General features: G+C 37.5%; 1 protein-coding gene across 1 annotated transcript; it reads left to right on the forward strand.

Annotated features, from left to right (window-relative positions):
- The first annotated feature begins 203 nt into the window (after nt 1-203).
- On the forward strand, nt 204-4,979 carry MEPE (matrix extracellular phosphoglycoprotein). Its single transcript, XM_069098366.1, has 2 exons — nt 204-236; nt 3,537-4,979. Exons 1-2 carry the CDS (start codon nt 204-206, stop codon nt 4,977-4,979), a joined length of 1,476 nt encoding a protein of 491 aa, XP_068954467.1.
- The last annotated feature ends 17,702 nt before the right edge of the window (nt 4,980-22,681 follow it).

Below are 22,681 nucleotides of genomic sequence, written 5' to 3' on the forward strand. Positions count from 1 at the left end.
CAAACTGACAGAGTACAGTAAAGTTTGTGATGTAGAAACATCATCTCATTCAGTTCTCACAATAGCCCTGTGACTTTGGTACCATGAGTGTTATTATTCCTATTTTACAGATGAAGAAGCTGAGGCTCAGAGAGGTGCCCATTGGAATCCAAGTCATGGCTGTATGTAGCACAGTTCTGAATATGTGGTTTCTTTAATTGACCATGCGGATCTATAGGCTTCCTTCAGGGAACCAAGTACACAGGATTTCAATCAGTTCCTATAATCTAACTCTCTAGCTCCTATCTTCTGTGAGCACCTGGGTCTCTATTCTCCCTTTTAAAAGACTAAGTTCAAAGTCAGTTAGTCAGTCTGAGTTGGTAATGAATCAATCTAACTTTCTCTACCTGGAAACCAATCTCACTGGAGACACCCTAGGAAAAGGCTAGAAATTAATATACCTTCAATCTTTATCAGTGGGGAGGGGTAATGAGGCATTGTCTCATTATCTGTCTCAGTGCCTAAACATGCCCACTAAAGGACAAAGTAGAACTTTCAGAGAAGTTTCAACGAGATAGTAAAGGACCTGGAAACTATTTCAATGAAAAATAATGGAGGGAAAGAAGGTATTTAACCTGGAGAATAAATAGATAGTTATTATAAGGAAAAAGAATTAGATCAATACAAGAAAACTTTATAAAAATTGTTAAATGGGTGGCCAGGTGGCTCAGTGAGTAAGAGCACCGGCTCCAGTGTCGGGATGACCTGGATCAAATCCGGGTTCAGATACTCAGCACCACACCCAGAAATACCTGGCCGTGTAACCTTGAGCAAGTTACTTAACCCTGATTGCTTTAAAAAAAAATTGTTAATAACTGTAATGTACTTCTTTAAAAACAAACAAATTTCTATACTGATTGTTCAAACAGAAGCTCAATGACCCCATTATCTGATATTGTAGAGAGGATTCTTACATTGAGATTGAATAGATAACTCCCAAATCTCTTTTGACTCTTAATATTTGTGATTCAACAATTAATCACATAAAGTTTCTGGCCTCTCTCCCAAGCTCTAGTCCTACTTGATAGGTAGAATGATGCTGTGTAAAGAGACCTCAACTTGGAGTCAGAGAATTTGGGTTCAAATCAAAGCATCTTAGTCTGCAGTTTAATCATGGTGAGTGTTCCACTTAGCGCACTGGTCTCTTTCTTCATCTATAAAATGGGACAGCTGTATTAAATGATCTCTAAAATTTATTTTACTCCTAAATCACAGGATTTCCAGATGATTATTCTATATTTCTATTTGGTGGTCCCATTTCCCATCAAATTCAACCTGTCTCAAGTTGAAATTTTTATCTTCTCTTCCCAAACCCGCCAGCAACTGACGTTGTAGGACAGACGGTGAATAAAGAGGCCCTATAAGAGATAGTTGAATAACATATGCTGGTTTAATGGAGTAGTAAAGTTGATTATATATCTTTCTTATTTCTGTATGGAAAGTTTTTGAATCATCCAGTTTTTCAGGCTCAGGGATGCACTCAGCAAAATATAGATATCAGAAAAGACCTTGACTACCAGGCTGCTTCCTGCATGCCCAGACTGCTTGTAGGAGACACAGCAATATTTCTTGATATTGATTGCCAAATATTCTTCTTGGTGAAAAATATGGCACATCTGTTCAGAGGGGACTTTGCACCCTCCTGGATTCAAACAAGTCAACAAGTCCGGACTCAGACATAGGTCAATGAGTCCTTGAACTTGGAGCAAGTCAGAAGTCTCTAGACTCAGACACAAGCTCGAGAATCTGTTAGACTTGGCCCCCTATACAAACCAACTTCTCTTCCTGACCTCCCTATTTTTATTATTGAGTCATAATTTTCTCAAGTTTCTCAGCAAAAATTTGAGCCTTTGACTCTGTCTTTTCCCTCACTTTCCATTCAGTCAGTCATTACATGCTGGCCACCTTGTCTAAACCCATACTGTGCCCTGATCCTCCCCCCTCCAGAATCATCTCTATGACGTACCAACAAGTGATTCTCTAGTCTCAGCTTGAAGAATTCAGTTACAAAAGACCCACTACCCTTTGAAAGAGTCCATTCCATTTTGGAATGCACTATTTAAATTTTTTAAAAAATATTCATTTATTTATTTTTAACATTCTTTTCTTTTTAAATTTTGAGTTCTAAGTTCTCTGCTTCCTTCCTACTCCTTTCCCCACCCACCAAGAGGGCAAGCAATATAGTATGAAGTATATATGTGACCTCACATAAAACATATTTCCATATTGGCTATATTTCAAAAAAAGCAAGAAAAATTAAAATAAAGTGAGAAAACTATGTTTCAGTCTTCATGCAGAGTTCATCTATTCTCTATCTGGAGTGGGATAGCATTTTTTTTTTTTCATCTTGAGTCTTTCATCGAGACCTTGAATCTTGGATCATTATGTTCATCAGAGAACCCAAGTCTTTCACAGTTGATCTTCATTACAACATTGCTGTTACTGTACACAATGATACAGAGTGCATGGAAGGGAATAAAGACTGGAAGGTTAAGAAGGGACTAGGTCATGAAGACCTTTAAATGCCAGACAGCTTTATACTCAATAATAGAGGTAATAGGAAGCCACTAGAGTTTATTGGGGTGACTAAATGGCACAGTGTATAGAGTACTGAACCTGGAGTCAGGAAGACCTAAACTCATATCTTGCCTCAAACACTTACTAGATGTGACCCTGGGAAAGCCACTTAACTCCTTTTGCCTCAGTTTCCTCATTTGTAAAATGAACAGATGGAAATAATAAACCACTCTAGTATCTTTGCCAAGAAAACCCCATATAAGGTTACCAGGAGTCAGACATGACTGAAATGACTGAATAAAAGAGTTTATTTATTGACATGTAAACAGATTTATACTTTACCAAAAAATCACTTTGACCACTAAGTGGAGTGGAGAATGTATTGGAGGCAGGGAGATCAATTAGAAGGCTATTGCAACAATCCAATCTTATTTTTTAGTTTCTTTATCTGTGAAATCAGGGGATTGAACTGGATGACCTCTGAATGTGGTTCCAGTTTTAAGTCTATGAAATTTGATTTGTTTATTTAAATATTTTTTTATGCTTCCAGTCCATAGCAAGCCTTACCCTCTTCATGAAGTCTTCCTTGACTATTTCTCATCAATCTTGTCCTTCTCTGAAGTCCTATAGCAGTAGACTTTTTACTCACTTAGCACTTAATCATATACTTGTGATGCCTGTTTTAATGCTGTTTAACTCATATTGTTCACTATTCATAGGTAATATAAGTCTTATCGAATCAACTAGGTTATAAACCCTTAAGTCTCGAAGCAGAGACTTTGTATTTTATATTTGCTACTTGTCCTCCCCACCATTCTGGCATATGCCTCAGTATTATGCACACAGTAAACATTTAATAAGCATTTGTTTAATTAACTAATTGATTTTATTATTCATTTGCTAATTTTATATTGCCTAATATTGGTCACGTTTCCAAATTTAATGTAGAATCATTTCTTGTTTTTGCAAATGCAATTTAGCAAAAAGAAGGTAACAGAGACCGGGTTCCAGTTCACCACTTTGACAAGGGAGATAAGCAAGAGATATCTTCTAAAGGAAATGTTATCCAGGAAAGTGACAAATCCCAAGATATTTCTGCTGGAAAACAAATGCTGATTAAAAAACAAGGCACTGGTAGTGACAAGACTTCCCACCATGATCTTGAGGATACAATTTACACTGGGTTCACTGGAAACGCCAAAGTTGGCCATGGGGACAGTGTTAGCAAGGATCTACCTGACCAAGAAACACACGGTTTCATTCTCATTAACAAAAATGTCCAACATGGTAGAAAATATTCAAGTGCTCCAAGATTCTGGGTAGTGGAGGAAGATGAAGAAGAGAAGAAAATTGTGAAATCCATATACAATAAGCTTGAGGGAGCTAAGTATCCTGAAGACCAAGGCAAAGGAAATGAAGACATTACTAATAACCAAAGAGATGTCCGAAACCAAAATATTTCAGGAGACCACAGAGCCATTAGTCATGTCCAATATTCCACTGATTACTCAAAACTGTCTCTAAAACACATCAAGTTTCCATATGATTTTGAAGGCAGTGGTCAAGGGAAAGAAGACAATGACTTTTCTCCTTCCAGTGGAGAAATGGTTGTTCCTGACACAGAAGCCACAGATGGTTACACAAGTGTCCCAGACCCAGACAAAGCTAATGTCATTAGCAGTAACTCTAAACTTCTCATAGGAAAGGAAGACAATAATGAAGTTCCAGAAAAAGAGGAATATGACTTGAATTCCAAAGGTGGAAATCTTGGAACTGATGTCAGTAAAATACCAAGAAAGGAGAAAAACATCATTGATAATCAAATTGTAAGAGGGGGTACAAATTATAAGGAACTTCCTGGAAGTGAAGGAGGTGGTTTTGATGCCAACACAGGAGATGCTTATCAAGAAAGTATAGGAATTCATCCCTCTCAAGGACCCTTGAAAAAGCAAAGCATTATTGGCCAACATGCTAGGGAAGGCAGTAATAATATAATTGAAGGCAAAGATAATTCTAAGGCAGGTGTAGAAAGTTCTAAGAGAGACCAACAGACCAAAAACGGTAAGGAAAAAAAATGGAATGAAGAAAAACGTCAAGGCCTACTTATTCCTTCTCAGGGTCAGACCTCCCCTTTAAAAGGGGAAAATGGAATAAACAATGAGGTACATCTTCACTCTGGCTATAGTAAAGAGAGAAGTATCACACAATTCTCTAGCAATAGCAGAAAAAACCATTATGCAGCGCACAGAAAGTTTAGTTCTACCCCTGAACGGAAAAGATTCTGGCGTCCTATAAATGCCTATTCCCATAAGAAGTTTAAGCCTACTAAAAGAGATGATAGCAGTGATTCATCTTCCAGTGACTCAAGTGACAGTGATAGTGACCAATCCACTGAATATTTTCAAGGTGGAAGTGGTAATTAGTTACCAATCAGTTTGTGGGGGATGAGAGCTATCTGACAGTGAAGACAGTGATCAATTATTTGATTAGGACACTAGGTCTTCTCAGGATAATTTCCAATACTATAAGGACAGGCAGTAAGAGAATCTTTTCAAAGCTGGCTATGGTCTCATTTTGATTTCTTTGAGGGAGCAAGCTTAATAAGTGGTATCAGTAGGTAATAATTCACTTTATTTTATTGTTTGCCTAGGTCTCATAAAGTTAGAATTTGAAAAAATCTTTATGTTAAAATTTAATAAAATTAAATACTTTATAAGGATATTGACTGTCTGTGGTGGTTCTTTATATAGAGATTAACAAGATTCCTTCCATTTATTATGTAGGCAGAATCCATGGCATTATTTAGGTTGAGAATAAAGAGTTATGATTAAGCCTAGTTTTCTTTTTCTTCTGCCTCCAAAAAAAGCATTTTCCTTCCTTTTTTTTTAAATGTTCATCCCACTTCTATGACCTCTTCTGTCATCATTTCCTGGCACAGTTTCTTACATTTTCTTCTTCTCTCTGATCAAACTTTAAGACATAGGGAGAAACACCCTAAATTTAAAACTAAAACATGTATACCCTATCTTCAAATGTCATTAAAGGAGAATGAAGAAAAGAAGAAGAGAAATGGGCAGGAAATGAAGTCTATATTTTTTCTGATGTTTTCTGTAAATGAGAATTGGCATAAAAGACACCAAGTAAGTCTATGCACAAAGGGAAAAGAAATGTTCTTGTCTTCTAATGAGGAGAGAAAGTACATGTATCTTTTAAAAGAACCAGAAGCCTTTCACTGCAGTCAGCCAGTCCAATATCTAGTATTTATTAAATGCCCACTATGTGTCAGACTCTGTGCTTAAGTATTAGAGATACAAAAAAAGATGAAAAAAACAGTCCTATTGCCAAGGAGCTCTCAACCTAGTGGGGAAAATAATGTGCAACTATGTACAGACAAGATACATATTAAATAAATTGGAGATAATCCCAGAGGGAAGGCACTTAACTTAAGGAGGACTGGGAAAGATTTCTGGCAAAAAGTCCGACTTTACATGAGACTTGAAAGAAGTCAGGAGGTCTAGATGAGGAGGGAGAGCGTTCCAGGCATAGAGGACAGTGAGTAAAAACACTGAGTCCAGTGAGTGATGGAAAGTCATGTGACATGAACAGCAAGGAGGTCAGTGCCACCGCATGACATTACACAGAGGGGTATAATATGAAGGAAAACTGGAAAGGGAGGAAGGGGACAGCTTCAGAAGAAATCAAAAAGTGTATAACTCTTGCTAAAGTAAACTCTTCCTAAAGTTTTTTCAGTTGTATGGATGTTATGCCAGGTTCCGCTCTAATCACGGTAGTGACTTGGAGGGCAAGCTACTCAGAGAAATGCTGGCCTTGGCAGGTATCCAAAAGTATAGAATTGCTTCTTGTCAACTTCGAGGAGAGTCACAGCCTCAGTCTGTGGTTCTGTGTAGTCAACATATATATATATATATATATAAATATATATATATATATATATATATATATTTTTTTTTTTCCCGAGCATTATTCCTCCTTTCCATCGTGATCTTTCTCAGTGAGTATTCAAAGAAGCAGTAGGACCCGGCTTCAACTTGACCCCAGAGGGATCTTCTTGTGATCCATCCCTTATTCCATAAATTAATTAGCAATTCAATCTGTATAGTGCCAATAGTGCATGTACTGTTAATCTGTATTTGTTTTATTTCTGTTTCAGCTGTGCCAAAAGTTGGTTACCTGGCATGCCAAGAAAATCAGCTTTGTTATTCTAAAGTGCTTGTGTTGGTATTTAAACTGTGTAGTTATCAGATTGCATGCCATCTTCGGGAGGGGAAACAGGAGGAATAGGGGAAAATTTAGAACTCAAAATCTTATAAAAGTGAATGTTCAAGATATATGTTATATATATATATATATATATATATATATATATGTATATATAGTGCTTCAGAGAAGGGACACCAGCCTAGAATTATATCTATCTGCCCCCTTAAGTATAACTAGTCTAGGGGAAATGATTTATAGATTCAAGCTGCTTTCCTGGCTGCTAAACCTTAATGGAAAAGGAAAATTCCAAGCTATATCTAAAGACTTGATTGCATTTCCATCAAATTCTGGTTACACAAACATTATCACAAGTAATAAATAGTATATAAACCCATTTATCCAAGCTGATAATAAACAGAAATCAGAGAAGTTATGTAGATTAGAATATACTAGACAACATAGAAAAGAATAAACTCTCCCATTGGGAGCAAACTTTAAACTCAACCAAGAGATAGCCTCCACCACCCAAAGGGAAATTACCAGATGTTTCTCATATGGCAATGTGGAAATTGTGGAAATCAGGCTCTACGTTTTTGATATGTCTGCTTCTCTCTAAAATCTTTCTGAAGACAGCACATGTCTCCTCTCAAATCTGGAAGCCAGAATTAAAAACTCTTCTCTCCCAAGATCTCATCAACTCCCCACATCATGTAAGCACAGAATATCAAGTGATCATTTTCTTCGCTGATGAAGATAATCTTATACAAATACACCTGTCTTGAGCCCCAAGTTATATTAACACAAACACACACACATATATATGTGCATATATATTATACCATATGCCTTACCCCCAAAAGAATACACTGTAGTTAATCAAAGAAGGTAAAATATTCTCTTCTTTAATCTAATACGTTTTCAAAGGAAAGATAATTCTGAAAATTCCACAAACAGTTATTAAACTTCAAGATACAAATATGTGTATGTAAATATGGCCTTTAAAAAAGAGTCAGTGAGGGGCGGCCGGCTCCAGTGTCGGGATGACTTGGGGATAGAATCCTGGGCTCAGACACTTAGCACTTACCCAGAAACATCTGGCCGTGTAAACTTGAGCAAGTTGCTTAACCCCAATTGCTTAGGGGCAGCCAGGTGGGTCAGTGAGTAAGAGCACCGGCTCCAGTGTCGGGATGACCTGGGGATCAAATCTGGGCTCAGATACTTAGCACCACACCCAGAAATAACTGGCCAGGTAACCTTGAGCAAGTTACTTAACCCCGATTGCTTAAAAAAAAAAAAGAGTCAGTGATTCATAAGGAATACATCCATATATATATATATATATATATATATATATCCATAAGGGTATAAGAATATATCCATAAGGATACATAAGTACCCTTAGAGGATGACCAAAATGGGCTGATCTAGAAATGACTAAATTTGGCACCTCTCCCTCTTCTCTTTGGGTAAAGGGACTTGTGGGTAGAAGAAGCTGGGAGCCAAATAGGAAGAAGAAAAAAGTGTAGACAATAATGAAACTAAGAGATGTAAATGTGAGGCCAGATGGAAGAGGTACTAAGTGGCTATGGTGATTCCTGAGCCAGTGAAGTGAACCATCATGTGAAATAACACTTTTATATATTAATATATTCCAAGTACTCAGTTAAGTTCTGGGGATGAGTAGAAAGTTGAGACAGTCTCTACTCTCGAGGAAATCATATTCTAATAGGGAGAGACAACATATATAGGAGCGTTCAACTGTAAATCAGATGAGAAGTTCTTGTGGTCTTTAGAGGCAGTGGCAAAGCAGATGATAATGCATCTTCTGCATTCAAATCTTGCCTCACATAAATTGGCTGTGTGACCCTGGGCAAGTCATATACACCTCTCTGTGACACAGGAAACTCTGTAAGACTATGAACTGCAAAAGAGATGCCAGCATAGTTTGAAAGAAAAAACCATGAGTGGCAGAATGACATGAGCACATTGGCCTTGCATATATCTGGGCTTCTTTTTTTTTTTTTTTTTTTTTTGCTTTTTGGAGGGCAATTGGGGTTAAGTGACTTGCCCAACGTCACATGGCTAGTTTTTGCGTATGTGTGTTAAGGATTTGAACTCAGGTACTCCAGGGCCAGTGCTTTATTCACTGCACCACCTATGGGCTTATTTCTTATCTTGGAACCTTGCTAACTGTGTAATCATGGACAAATCATTTAATTTCTTAGGAGCTCGCTCTCCTAATTTGTAAAACAGGGACAATATCTATTTTGTAGAGTTGTCATGAGAAAAGTGTTTTTGGAAATCTTAAAGTGTCATATAAATTTGTTCATTTATAATCATATTTTGATAATAAAGAGTTTAAGCCTAGAAAAAAATAAAGGTAAACTTTATATAAGGTTTTCTCATCCAGAAAATAAAGGGGTGGAACTTTATGATTTCTAAAGTCCCTTCACTCTCAGATAAACTAAATAAACCTTAAAAACCTCTGTTCTGAAGAAATGCATTGTTGAAGTCTGTGTTACCAATATGGAGCAAAGTCTCCATCTTTTGGCAAGTTGTGTGAATAGCATATACCTAAAACCAAAAGTAAAACGTATGTAGATATCATAGATCATACCTATGCTCGGGAAATTACATGATAGCCGCCTATTATTACACTACAATAACACTATAGAGTGAATTTAAACCAAAGCCTTATTTCGTCCATTTTGTCATTTCTAATTGCATGTGTTTAATCTCTAACGAAAGGCTTTGCTCCCATTTAAAGAATTTCAACCTGATGGGGGCAGTAGTAGCATTTTGGGCTGTAGCATCTCCTTAAAATCAACTCCCAATGGTCTACTATGGGAATCAGAAGACCTGCTTCCTTATTTGGGTTTTGTCACTTACTAGGTACATGACTTTAAATAATTCATCTTTTGTCTCTGTATTCCAGGTTCCTTATCTCTAAAAACGGAATAATAATCCTTCCATTTTAGGAGAGCTTTTTGATTCTTCTCATGGATCATAGCACTTTCATAGGATCCATCCAGACTTTGATTCATATTGGAAAAATCCAATAACATGTTCCTGTTGTTGATGCTTATTTTTGCCTGGAAAAGTGTTGTTTATTCCAAAAGTATTTCTGATCAGTTTATTATGGCTCTTGAGAATATTTATCAATCGTATTTCTCCTTTTTGGGTAGAAAGTGTCTTAGGGATAATGTTCTCAGTGTTTTGTTAATATCATAGGGATTTTGCTGGCATATTTTGCAAATCCCGTAGGGTCCATTTTACATTTCTAAAAGCACACATTAAGACTGGCATATATGTGTCCTTAGAACTGAGTTCTGATCTAAGGATGGAGGTAAGTTTCTTGACATACATAGTGGCAGCTTTATCTTTGGCATCTCCATATATCTTGCCTCTAGAAAATCAAGGAATTTCTTTTTTTAATTAAATTTTATGTTTATTTTTAGTTTACATCATTCATTTCCACAAGATTTTGAGTGACAAATTTTCTCCCCATCTTTCCCCTACCCACCCCCCCAAAACAATGATCCCACTGTATACCCTTTCCCCCAATCTTCTCTCTCCTATATCCACCCCATCCCCCCTCTGACTTTCTGATAGGGCAAGATGGATCTCCATACCCAAGTGCCTGTATATCTTATTTCCCAATTGCATGTTAATAATAATAATAATATATGTATTTTAAATATTTTGATTTTAAAACATGAATTCCAGATTCTTACCCTACCTCCCCCATCACCCACCCTTACTGGGAAGATAAGCAATTCAATATAGGTTGTACATGTGTCATTACACAAAACATTTCCATAGTGGATATATTGTGAAAGACTCACTGTACTTCCCTCCATCCTATCCCGCCCCCTCCCCCACTTGCTCTATTCTCTACTTTGACACTGTCCCTTTTCAAAAGTGTGTGCTTCTAAATACTCTCCCCCCAAACCTACCTTCCCCTCCATCATTCCCCTTCTCATCCCCTTCCCCCCTACTCTCCTGTAGGGCAAGATACCCAATTTAGTGTGCATGTTATGCCCTCCCTAAGCCAAATTCAATGAGAGTAAGGTTAAGCCATTCCCTTTTGCCTTCCTGTTCTTCTCCTCCATTGCAACAATTATCCCTTGCCTCTTCTATATGAGATAGTTTACCCCATTCTGTCTCTCCCCATCTCCTCTCATTATATTCTTCTCTCATGTCTCAATTTCACCTTTTAAATATTATCCCTTCCTATTCAATTGATCCTATGCCCTCTGTCTATGTATACCTGTACACATACATATATACACTCACATATGTATTCATATGCCCATATAACCTCCTATATATGTATACATATATATATATGTATATTTATATTTCCTTCAACTATCCTCATACTGAGAAAAGTTTCATAAGTTACAATTACTGTTTTTCCATGTAGGCATGTAAATAGCTCAACTTTGATAAGTTCCTTATGATTTCTTTTCCTTGTTTACCTTCTCATGCTTCTTGTATTTGAATGTCAAATTTTCTGTTCAACTCTGGTTTTTTCCTCAAAAATGCTTGTTAAGTCCTCTATTTCGGCGGAGTCAAGATGGTAGAGTAGAAACAGGACCTCCATGGGGCTCCAGTTCTCACCACCTACAACCCATGTAAAAGGTGACTCTGAACAAACTTTGGAGCTACAGAACCCATAAAATGACACAGGGAAGCTAACCTCCCCCTGAGGCAGGCTGGCAGGAATCAGCCAGCACAGTACTATGGGAACCGACCCCAGCCCCACACTGAGGTTTTAGCCCCAGGGCAGGCCTGACCAGCCACTGGCTGGAGGGACTCCAGATCACCAGCAGCTGTGGTGATACAGAATTATCAATACATAGATGATAAGGACAAAGTGAAAGGTCAGTGCAGTGTGGACTTTGGCACCCAGTAGTTGGGAGTGCATCAGCTTTTGCCCCCAGGGCAAGAAGCCACTGAGGGCTATGACACAGCCGCCACCAGTCTGAGGGGTAATTGCTCTTGCTTTAACTTGCTTGTGTCTGGATTGTGGTCTAGGGTGAAGGTCCTGGGGTGTGTGACCAGCTTGCCAGAGTGTGTGAAGACTTCAGAGAGGGGACCCAAATAATACCTCCCACAGCTGTAAGAAAACCCCAGTATTTGGTACCAAGCTCCCCTGTCTGGTAGCAGAGCCCTATTGTGGCAAAAAGCCCAAAAGTCAAGTAATTGAGTGGCAACATGACCAGGCAAAGGAAGCAAAAGAAACAGAAGAATCCAACATTAGACTCCTATTTTGGGGTCAAAAAGGATCAAAGCATGGAACAGGAGGAAGACAGTGAAGTCAGAACTCCTGCACCAAAAGCTTCAAAGGAAAATTTGAGCTGGTTACAGGCCATAGAAGACCTTAAGAAGCAGATAAGAGAAGTGGAGGAAAAATTGGGAAGAGAAATGAGAACAATGCAAGAAAATTATGAAATGAGAGTCAACAGCCTGACCAAGGAAAATAACACCTTTAAAAAAAACAGGCTAATTCAAATGGCAAAAGAGGCTCAAAAAGGCAATGAGGAGAAGAATGCCTTAAAAACCAAATTTACCAGATGTAAAAAAAGAATCTCAAAAGTTCACTGAGGAGAATCATTCCTTCAGAATTAGATTGGAGCAAATAGAAGCTAATTACTTTATGAGAAATCAAGATGCCATTAAACAGATCCAAACAAATGAAAGAATAGAAGGCAATGTGAAATATCTCATGGGAAAAACCACTGACCTGGAAAATAGATCCAGGAGAGATAATTTAAAAATTATTGGACTACCTGAAAGCCATGATCAAAGAAAGAACCTAGAAATCATCCTCCAAGAAATTCTCAAAGAAAACTGCCCTGATATTTTAGAACCAGAGGGCAAAATAGAGGTTGAAAGAATCCACTGATCACCTCCTGAAAAAGATCCCAAGAAGAAAACTCCTAGGAATATTATAGCCAGGTTCCGAAATTCCCAGATCAAGGAGAGAATATTACAAGCAGCCAGGAAGAAACAATTTGAATACTGCAGAAACACAATCAGGATAACTCAGGATCTGGCAGCTTCTACACTGAGGGATTGAAGGGCTTGTAATATGATATTCTGGAGGTCAAAGGAGCTGGGATTAAAACCAAGAATCACCTACCCAGCAAAACTGAGTATCATGTTTCAGGGGAAAATATGGTCATTCAGTGGAATAGAGGACTTTCAAGCATTCTTGACGAAAAAACCAGAGTTGAATAGAAAATTTGATATTCAGATACAAGAAGCAAGAGAAGCATGAGAAGGTAAACAAGGGAAAGAAATCACAAAGAACATATAAAAGTTGAACTATTAACATTCTTACATGGAAAAATGATAATTGTAACTGAAGAAACTTTTCTCAGTATGAAAATAGTTGAAGGGAATATATATGTGTGTTGGGGGGGTATATGGGCATATGAATACATACATGAATGTGTGTTATACAGGTATACATAGATAGAAGACACAGGACCTTATGGCCTCATGCAAATGTGTCATCAAATGGAAAGATTCAATCAGAGTTGAAGGGTGTTCCCAGAGCCTGTACCTCATCATCCTTGATCTTAGAAAGCGTACATTCTAATGGGAAAGACAAATAATCAGGCACCTACATTTCAGGTAGGTGAGATGTAGCCCTAGAGAGGAAGCCTGGCAATGGGGGTCAGTGGGGGAGGGAGAAGGTAGGTGTGAACTCATCACTTTGCCTGTAGAGATACTGAATTAGAGTGAAGAGACACTTGAAAGAGATTACAAGGCTACTGCCATAATACAGGTTAGAAATAATGGAGGGTCCAGACTAGGTGATTGATGAAAAGAACAAGACAAGTATAAGAGATGGTATGGGGTTGAAAAAAACAAGATCTGTCAATGATTGGATATGTAGAGAGAATAATGAGTCAAGGATAACAATTAGGTTTGCAAACATGGTTAACTGCGGAGGATGGTGATACCTTCAACAGTAATTGGAAAGTTAGAGAGCAGTGGACACCTTAAAGAAAGCAGTTTAAGTTGGTGGATGAGGCTAGAAACAAGATGGCAAAGGCTTGAGAAGCCGGTAAGAGGAGGGGAAGTGGAAGTACTCCTTTTTCAAATTTTTCTGAGAAGATAAAGAGAAATATAAAATGACAATTAGTGGGAGTAGAAGAATCAAAAGGTATTTTAATGATGGGGAAGACAAATGTGTTCGTAGACATCAGGGAAGGAAGTAGTAGATTTGAGATTGAAGATTTGAGAGAAAGAGATTTATTGGAGAAGATGTAAGGTAATTGGATTAAGGGTGTTTTTAGAAAGGTTAGCCTTGTCCAGGAGGACAGTCACATCATCAGATGGGAGTGAAGGAAACAGTAGGGGAAGATGTCAAAAGGGAACCAGAAAAACTATTAAGTGCTAGACACTATGCTACGTACTTTGCAAATTTTATTTCACTTTATCTTTATAAAAAACAAATAAGGTAGGTACTATTTTGATATCCATTTTACAGTTGAAGAAATTGAGGCAAACAGAGGCTAGTAAGCATAAGTAAGATTCTAAATCAGGTCTTTCTGTCTCCAGGACCAATGGTTCATTATGCCACCTAGCTGCCTGTCAAAGGGAGGTGAGATGAGGGGGAAAAGAGACAGAAAATGACCTCTTTTTGGGGGGTGGCATGAGGAAAGGTCCTCCTGGGGGAAAGGAGTACTATGAATTAAGTAGAAATAAAAATATTTGGACCACCTACTGAGATGAGTAGGATAAAGAATTGATTAATACTATGAGACAATATCATAATACTATTGAGATTCTAATAGCTAGTGTCTATGCATAGTTATTTTTTACCTGTTTCCAGTGTCTTACTCGGAGTAGATACTTACTGTTTGTTGAATTGAATTAAATTTAACTCATTTGGAAATTACCAAACTTCCTGTCTCTCTACCTTTTCCCTGTGCTATGTCCTAATATAAACTTCTACATTGGAGAGTTTCCATGATAGTAACCTGCATCTCCAAAGCAAATAGAGACTTATTATAATTTTCATTCATGTGTTTCCTTTGGTATGAAATAGAGGAAGCTAAGAGGTTTAGGGCTGCCAAGGAGAGGAATCACCTAGTGCAAGAAATAATAACTCTCCAATCAGACTTTATTTACTAGATCACTATGGGAGGTCAGTAAGTGCATACTACTGTACTTCATAGCTCATTACCTCAAATATAAACAATTAAACCAACAAAAAACCCCACTTCCATTACAAATAGGTTTTAGAGAACATCCTAACATTAGCATACAGGGACACTAGTTTCGCATCACCTCCACCCTCTGTTTTTTGTGTTTTTTTTTACTATTTTATTTCTTTTGCTTCCTGTGGCTACTGGGTCTAAGTCAACACATTCATAAAAATCCTGAATCTCAGGATACAGGATTCTCTTGAGGTTATTTGATATCCAGAACATTTCTATTTTATGAATCTTCACTTAATAATAGCTGAACTTTCATGTAATTTTAAATTATGCAAAACATTTAATGTTTAGTACTATTGTAAGGGCAGAGGGGGAAATGTGGTACCTGTGCAAAATCCATCAGCTGGTTCAACTGATGAAACTTTTCTACATAGAGGATGCTGGGAAGCTGCTATCCAGGAGAGTTATGATGACTTGTAGGAGAAGTTCCTTGAAGAGTTGTGGAACACATATGAATATGCCATTCCTGGAGCCAGCTGGCTAAGCCCATGATTGAGGGGAGACTTTTTTTGATTGGCAGAATTCTTGGCATCTTCAAAAAGTTTCAGGCAGTTTTGGTCACTTCTTTTCTTGATTCATAAACAGGGAGTTTAGTAATTATTTTGTTTATGATATCAAGTGAGAGACCATGCCATAAAGAAGATGGCCTTAGGGCCATGAACTCCTCTGAGGTCCTATGGCTCCCAAGAAATAGAGACTCAGTACATAGCCTCTTCTGTTTGTTTGTTTGCTTTTTTTCCATTATAGGTTAAGAGAACAGAGTTTTTGTGACCTTGTGAGTACAAGGAGTTCAGAGCCTGTGATTGGGAACTGACAAGAGGGCGGTAAGAGGAGCCGTATTGATGAAAGCAAATCTCATTGGTATAGGTAGCTCTATGATAGATATCTGATGATTACTGAATGGGAATAGAAATAATACATATTTCTCAGCTGCTTGTGGCACTTTTACAAAAATTGACTACATACTATAGAATTCAGTCCATAAGCACTTTTTAAAGTGCTAGACACTGTGGAACTCTAGGAATGCAAATACAAGCAAAAAAATCCCACCTAAAAGAGTTTACATCATAATGAGGAATATAGCATAAAATTTGCAAGAGAAGTGGGGGAAGGGCAGAAGGTATCTAGGTTTGGGGGTATGATGGAGAAATCCAGAGTAGTGCAGCCAGGTAAGAAATGAAGAGATAGCTTTCCTGGGTGTCTGTCCTCCTTAAATGGAGGTTCTGGGAGAATTCATCCAATCAGAGGCAGAGGCAGAGACACTTAAGGTGTGAGTTCCAGAGCTGAAGTGATCTTGCAGAATGAAAAGTTTTCTGGGGCAAGATGGAGAAGTCCAGAGGAATGTAGCTTGGTAGAAAATGAAGAGCTATCTAGCCTGTTTGCTTTACTTTAAATGGAGGCTCTGAGAGGAGCCTCATAAAAAAAATCTCATAGAAACATGTAGGAAAGCATAATTATTAAACACATCCTCTATTGACCACAGCATCAATTAGATTCAATAATATTCAATAACAATGTCTTTATTAAAAGGTTAAGATGGATGGAAGATTAGTCTAAGCCTAAAGAATTAGTGGATATAACTAGTTAATTTCATCAAGAAAAGCGACAACAATGAGACAACTTACTAAAAATTTTGGGATGTAGCCAAAATAATGTTTAGGGGCAATTTTATATCACTAAACATCATCAACAAAAATCAATACCTGATTTTAAACCAATTAAGGAAGACAAGTCATTCAAAGTCATAATTCATGTCTTAAAATTTGAATGAATGACTAAAATGGTCAACCTTGGCAAGTCATTCCTAATTAAGAAAAATGATGTTTTTGTTCTTTTTATAAGATATCAAAAAGTATGAAGTAGAACTAGAGAGTGTACAGAGAATAACTAAAATGATACAGACCAAGGAGATCCACTATAGTTAAGGATAAGAAGATACTTATCTTGAAAGATGGAAGACATTAAATTTTACAACATCATTAAAGACACAAATAGATTAACATTAGAGTCAAGAAGGCTAAATCCTTATCTAAAAAGCCTCTTCCTTGTTCCATCTTCCCACTCACCCAGACTTGGAACTAAGAAGACATCCTCAACTCCTCACTCTGTCTCATCACACTCACTATCCAATCAGTTGCTAGGTAATGTTGTTCCCACCTTCCTAACATGTCGGATGTGCCCTCTTCTCTCCTTTGACCCTGCACCTTCTTAAAAGTCCTCATCACTTCAGACCTGATGTAGCAATAGCCCTTTGGTTGGTTTCTCTCCCTCAAGCCTCTTCCCTACTCCAATCCTTCCTCCATCCACCTGTCAAATTGATATTCTTGAATCTCAGATCTGACCATGTAATACCTCTCACATCCCAATTTTATAAACTCCAGAGGCTCTCTATTCTGTCCATGAACAAATATAAAATTTCTTGGCTTTCAAAGACCACCATGACTTGGACCCTTACTGCCTTTCCAGTCTTATTACACCTTAATCACCTCCACATACCTATTATCCAGGACCCCTGGCTGCTTTCTCTTCTTGGAACTCAATGCTTTTTTCTCCTAACTCCAAACATTTTTACTAGTTGTCCTCTATGCCTGGAACTTTCTTCTTCATCATCTCTACCTCCTGGCTTCTCTAACTTCTTATACGTGTAAGCAAAATTGCCACCTCTTTTTCTATTAAAAAAAATACTTTTGATTTATAACTCATTTTTTTTTTAAAAATTGAGTTCTGAATTATCTCCCTTCCAAACTTCCCTAAACTATTGAGAAAGCAAGAAATGTAATATCAATACATGCAAAATCATGCAAAACATTTTTCCATATTAGCCATGCTGCAAAAAAAAGAGGCAATAAAAATAAAAAGTGGACAAATATGCTTCCATCTGCATTCAGACTCCATTATTTCCTTCATATGTCCTTTGGAATTGTCTTGGACATTGTATTGCTGAGAATAGCTAAGTCATTCACAGTTCTTCATTGTGCAATTTTGCTATAACTGTGTACAATGCTCTGGTTCTACTCGTATCACTTTGCATTACTTCATCTAAGTTCTCCCAGGTTTTTCTGAAACCATCCTGGTTATCATTTATTATATCACAATAATATATTATCATAATCATATACCACAACTTGTTCAGCCATTCCTCAGATTGATGGGCATCCCCTCAATGTCAAATTCTTTGCCATCATTAAAAGAGTTGCTATAAAAATTTTTGTGCATATAGGCCCTTTTCCTTTTTCTTTGATATCTTTGAGATACAGACCTACTAGTGGTATTGCTGGGTCAAAGCATTGCAGTTTTATCGCCCTTTGGGCATAGTTCCAAATTGCTCCCAGAATGGCTGGATCAATTCATAACTTCACCAACAGTGTATTAGTGTCGATTTTTCCACATGCCTTCCAAATTTTGTTATTTTCCTTTTCTGTTGTATCAGCCAATTTGATGGGTGTGAAGTGGTACCTCAGGATTGCTTTAATTTGCATTTTTCTAATCCATAGTGATTTAGAGCATTTTTATATGACTATAGATAGCTTTGATTTCTTCTTTTGAAAACTACCTGTTCATATCCTTTGGCCATTTATCATTTGGGAAATGACTTTATTCTTATAAATTGACTCAGTTTTCTATATATTTGAGAAATGAGACTTTTACCAGAGAAACTTGCTGTAAAAAAGTTTTCCCCAATTTCCTGTTTTCCTTCTACTCTTGGCTGCATTGATTATTTTGTGCAAACCCTTTTTAATTTAATGTAATCAAAATCACCCACTTTACTTTCAGTGATCCTCTCCATCTCTTGTCATAAATTCTTCCCTTATCCATAGATCTGACAGGTAAATAAATTGCCACTTTTTGCAAGAAGTCTTTCTTAGTCCTTCTTTATCTTAGTATCTTCCCTCTAGAGGGAATTTATGCTGCACACATCTTGTTTGTACATAGTTCTTTGCATGTGCAAAGAAACCCCAGTGAAACTGTAAGTTTCTTGAAGGGCAGAATTTTTAAATTTTAAAAATTATTATTATCAGGGCAACTAGGTGGCACAATGAATCGAGCACTGGCCCTAGAGTCAGGAGGACCTGAGTTCAAATCTGGCCTCAGACACTTAACACAAAAAACTAGCCATGTGACCTTGGCCAAGTCACTTAACTCCAATTGCCCTACCTTCCCCCCTCCAAAAAGCCTATATATATATAAATAGAGAGAGAGAGATAGCTAGATAGTATGTATATATTATTATTATTATTTGCCAGTCTTTGTATTTATTACCAGCACTTAGCACAGTGCCTGATACATTGTAAGCACTTGACCTCAAAGTTAGGTATCACAGGCACAATTAAGATTCAAGAGCAAATAATAATGTCCTGCTCCCTTCTCTTCTGATGAGCCCAGTAAGAACTAAGTAATTATAAGTAATTAGGACAGTGACCAGACAAACTCAAACATCGTACTTCCCCATGTCTTAACTGGATTAGAGTGATGACCAAATTAGAAGGAAAAAGTCTTTGATTATTTTAGTTAATGGAAATAAAGCAGCTAGGTTGCCTTAGTGGATAGAGATAGTGGATAGACCTGGAGTAAGGAAGAACTGAACTCAAATCTAACTTCAGACATTTACTAAACTGTATGATCCTAAGGAACTTACTTATCCTCAATCTTCCTCAGTTTCCTTATCCGTAAAATAGTGATACTAATAGTACCTACCTCCCAAGGCTTTTGTGAAGACAAAATGATTAATGGCAAAGTGTTTTGCACGCCTAAAACTCCAGATAAGTGTTGGTCATTGTTGTTATGTCTTGAGTTCATCTTTGATCACCTGGGAAGAATTGTTAAGGGGAGTTATCAAAAAGAGATTAAATCGCTTGGGGAAATTATTTTCCTGTGGCATGTTGAAAGTTAATTGACTAATGTTTTGTCTGATGAAGCAAAATATTAAACTTAACCCTGAATCCTATAACAGTGTTTTATCTCATTGTGGAATTGTGTCTGTTATTTGAGAATATCATAAATTATAACACAAAGATAGCTTCTTAGAGAGATATTTTGAAGTCATAATATGGGTAACTTTCCATTTTTGGTCCTCTCTCTGTCTCTCTTTCATTGCTTTCCCAGCCCTTGTCAAAAATATGTAGATTAGAATAATCTAAATTAATAAAAATTGTTTCTGGCAAGTTTTTGCCTAAAATGCAGAGTACAAAATCTTCTGCAGATTTCACCAATGAAAACATAAATTTCCTTTAAAAGCTAAACAATTATGAATAGGGGAAAAGCAGAGCTTATTTAGTTCTTTTAGGCCAGAGTGTTTGGACAGGTGTTCATTTGAATTCTTATTAAAATTTCCCAAACATAGAGTTCTATCTTTCTGATATAAAGAAGAAAACCATGAACCCATTAACAAGTGACTTGTTTCTACAGACCCCCTTAATGCTAGTGCCTTCCCTTTGAGATTATCTCCAACTTATCTAGTATACATCTTGTTCAGAAATAATAGTTTGAACGTTGTCTTCCTTATTAGACTGTAACCCCTTGAGGGCAGGGAATGTTTCTGCCTTTTTTTGTGTCCCCATGGTTTAGTATAGTGTATGGCATATAGCATATGCTTGATTAATGTCTATTGGCTTAACTTGACCTTTTATGGGAGTGTATTGTCACTTCAATAAGAAAAGGAGTTAGAACATACTTTAGTAATCATGACCAAAGCAGCTAACATAGAGAAACTTGAGGGTCATGCCTTTTGCCCCTTCCCAAACCCTCAGGTATTTTATTTTATTTAGTTCAAAAACTATCAGGGTATGATAGTTTCTATAATAATAATTGTTATTATACATCATAATGCTGTTATTATTATTTGGACTTATAAAGCATTTTCTTCACAAAAAACTCTTTGATATCATGAAGATAAATATCATTATCTCAATTTCACAGATAAGAAAACGGAGGGTGAGATGTTTTGTCTGCAGTCAAATGACTGGTAAGTGTGGGAATAACTCAGTCATAGCTTCCCAACTTCATGCCTGGGGTAAATGGGAGTGGAGGAAGTGAATATAATCTTGGGCGGCTATAACAGAGATGTTGTCCAGGACTTTAAGTAAAGTTGGCTGCCTGAACAGAGACTGGCCAGTTCCCATAAACCTATTCCAGCAGAAACCTGAAAGTGGCCCAGACAGATTAAAAAAGCAACTTCTTCCATTCTAGAACTTCACAAAAAGTTAGAAGACCACAGGTAAAGGGGTGTATCATCAAAGCCAGGACCTTATAGAGGCAAACAATAGAGGTAGTCTCCCAGCTCAGTCAGAGACCATCAGTCTAAACACCTCTTTGCCTGGAGGAAACTTGAGAGGAAGATTCCTTAAGAAAGTCCCAGGGTGGTTAGAAATTGTCTGGGTGGTCAGTAACCCACAGTGGGGGCCTGGGAAGCTAACCAGGGGTGGCTGTGATGAGTGCAGTATGTCTTCAGACAACCTGAAGAACCTAGGGCCTTGAAGTTCCCAGCACTCCATCTTGAGATGCCTACAGGACCTTGACTATTCTGAATTATGAACCTCAGAGATCCGGGGGGGCTTAACTCTGGAAGTACAGGAACCAAGGTGACCCAGGGTAATACCAAGAAGTACCTACTACCCCACCCTTAAGGGCAGAAGGGAGCAGATCCTAGCCCTGGCACAAAATCCCATGTCAAGAACGACAGCTGTAGAGATAAAGTAATCCAAAAGAGACACCAGTCAGTGTTGGGGTGGTGTAGTTATTAACAAATTGGTTGGGGGGAGAGGAGAGGTTTAGGGAGGAGGCAGTGAAGTGATTGACAGCTCTGTCTACCACAATTTATCACTGTTACATAAATATATAGCAAAACATGAGTGATTTTTGGAAAGCTCCCTAATATGAACTTAACCCTTATAAACCCAGAGCTTAAATGTTCTTATCCATGGACTTACACTAAGATATAATAATAGCCAACACTATAATACTTTAATGCTTTACAAAACCTTCGAATAAATTCTCACCTGAAAGTCACAACAGTCCTGGGAGGTGGGTCTTATATCAAAGAGCTGTACTCGAGGACCTAGAGGGACACATCACAAGTTCCCCATCCCTGGCCTATGTATGTATTATTGTTCTTATTTTACAGATAAGGAAACTAAGGCTCAGGAAGCATCAGAGGTAGGATTTGAACTCTCTCGTTTTCATTTACTATACCAATCCATTCTACGCTTCTAAAATAACATGAACTTCCAAGTAATCCCTGGTGCTACCATTTACTCTAAAGTTGCCTGTGGGCAGTTTTCACACAAAGTAACCATACTCTCTATAGTCATATGAAGAAATGCTCCAAATCCCTATTTGAGCCAGCAATACCACTACTAGTCCTGTAGCCTAGGAAAAGAACCTATATGCACAAAAATATTTTTAGCATATACGTGTGTGTGTGTATTTTTGTGATGGCAAAGAATTAGAAATTGAGAGGATGCCCATCAGTTGAGGAAAGACTGAGAAAATTGTGGTATAGGATTATGATGGAATACTATTGTACTACAAGAAATATTGAGCAAGATGCTCTCAGAAAATCCTGGAAAGACTTACATGAACTGATACAAAGTGATGAGAGCAGAACCAGAATACTGTGCATAGTAACAGCAATATTGAGTGATGATCAACTATGAACGACAGGTCTT

Source organism: Petaurus breviceps, unplaced genomic scaffold (genome assembly GCF_028583685.1).
Source record: "Petaurus breviceps papuanus isolate PSGF00001 unplaced genomic scaffold, PetGlider_PUasm1.0 126, whole genome shotgun sequence".
NCBI classification, from domain to species: Eukaryota; Metazoa; Chordata; class Mammalia; order Diprotodontia; family Petauridae; genus Petaurus; species Petaurus breviceps.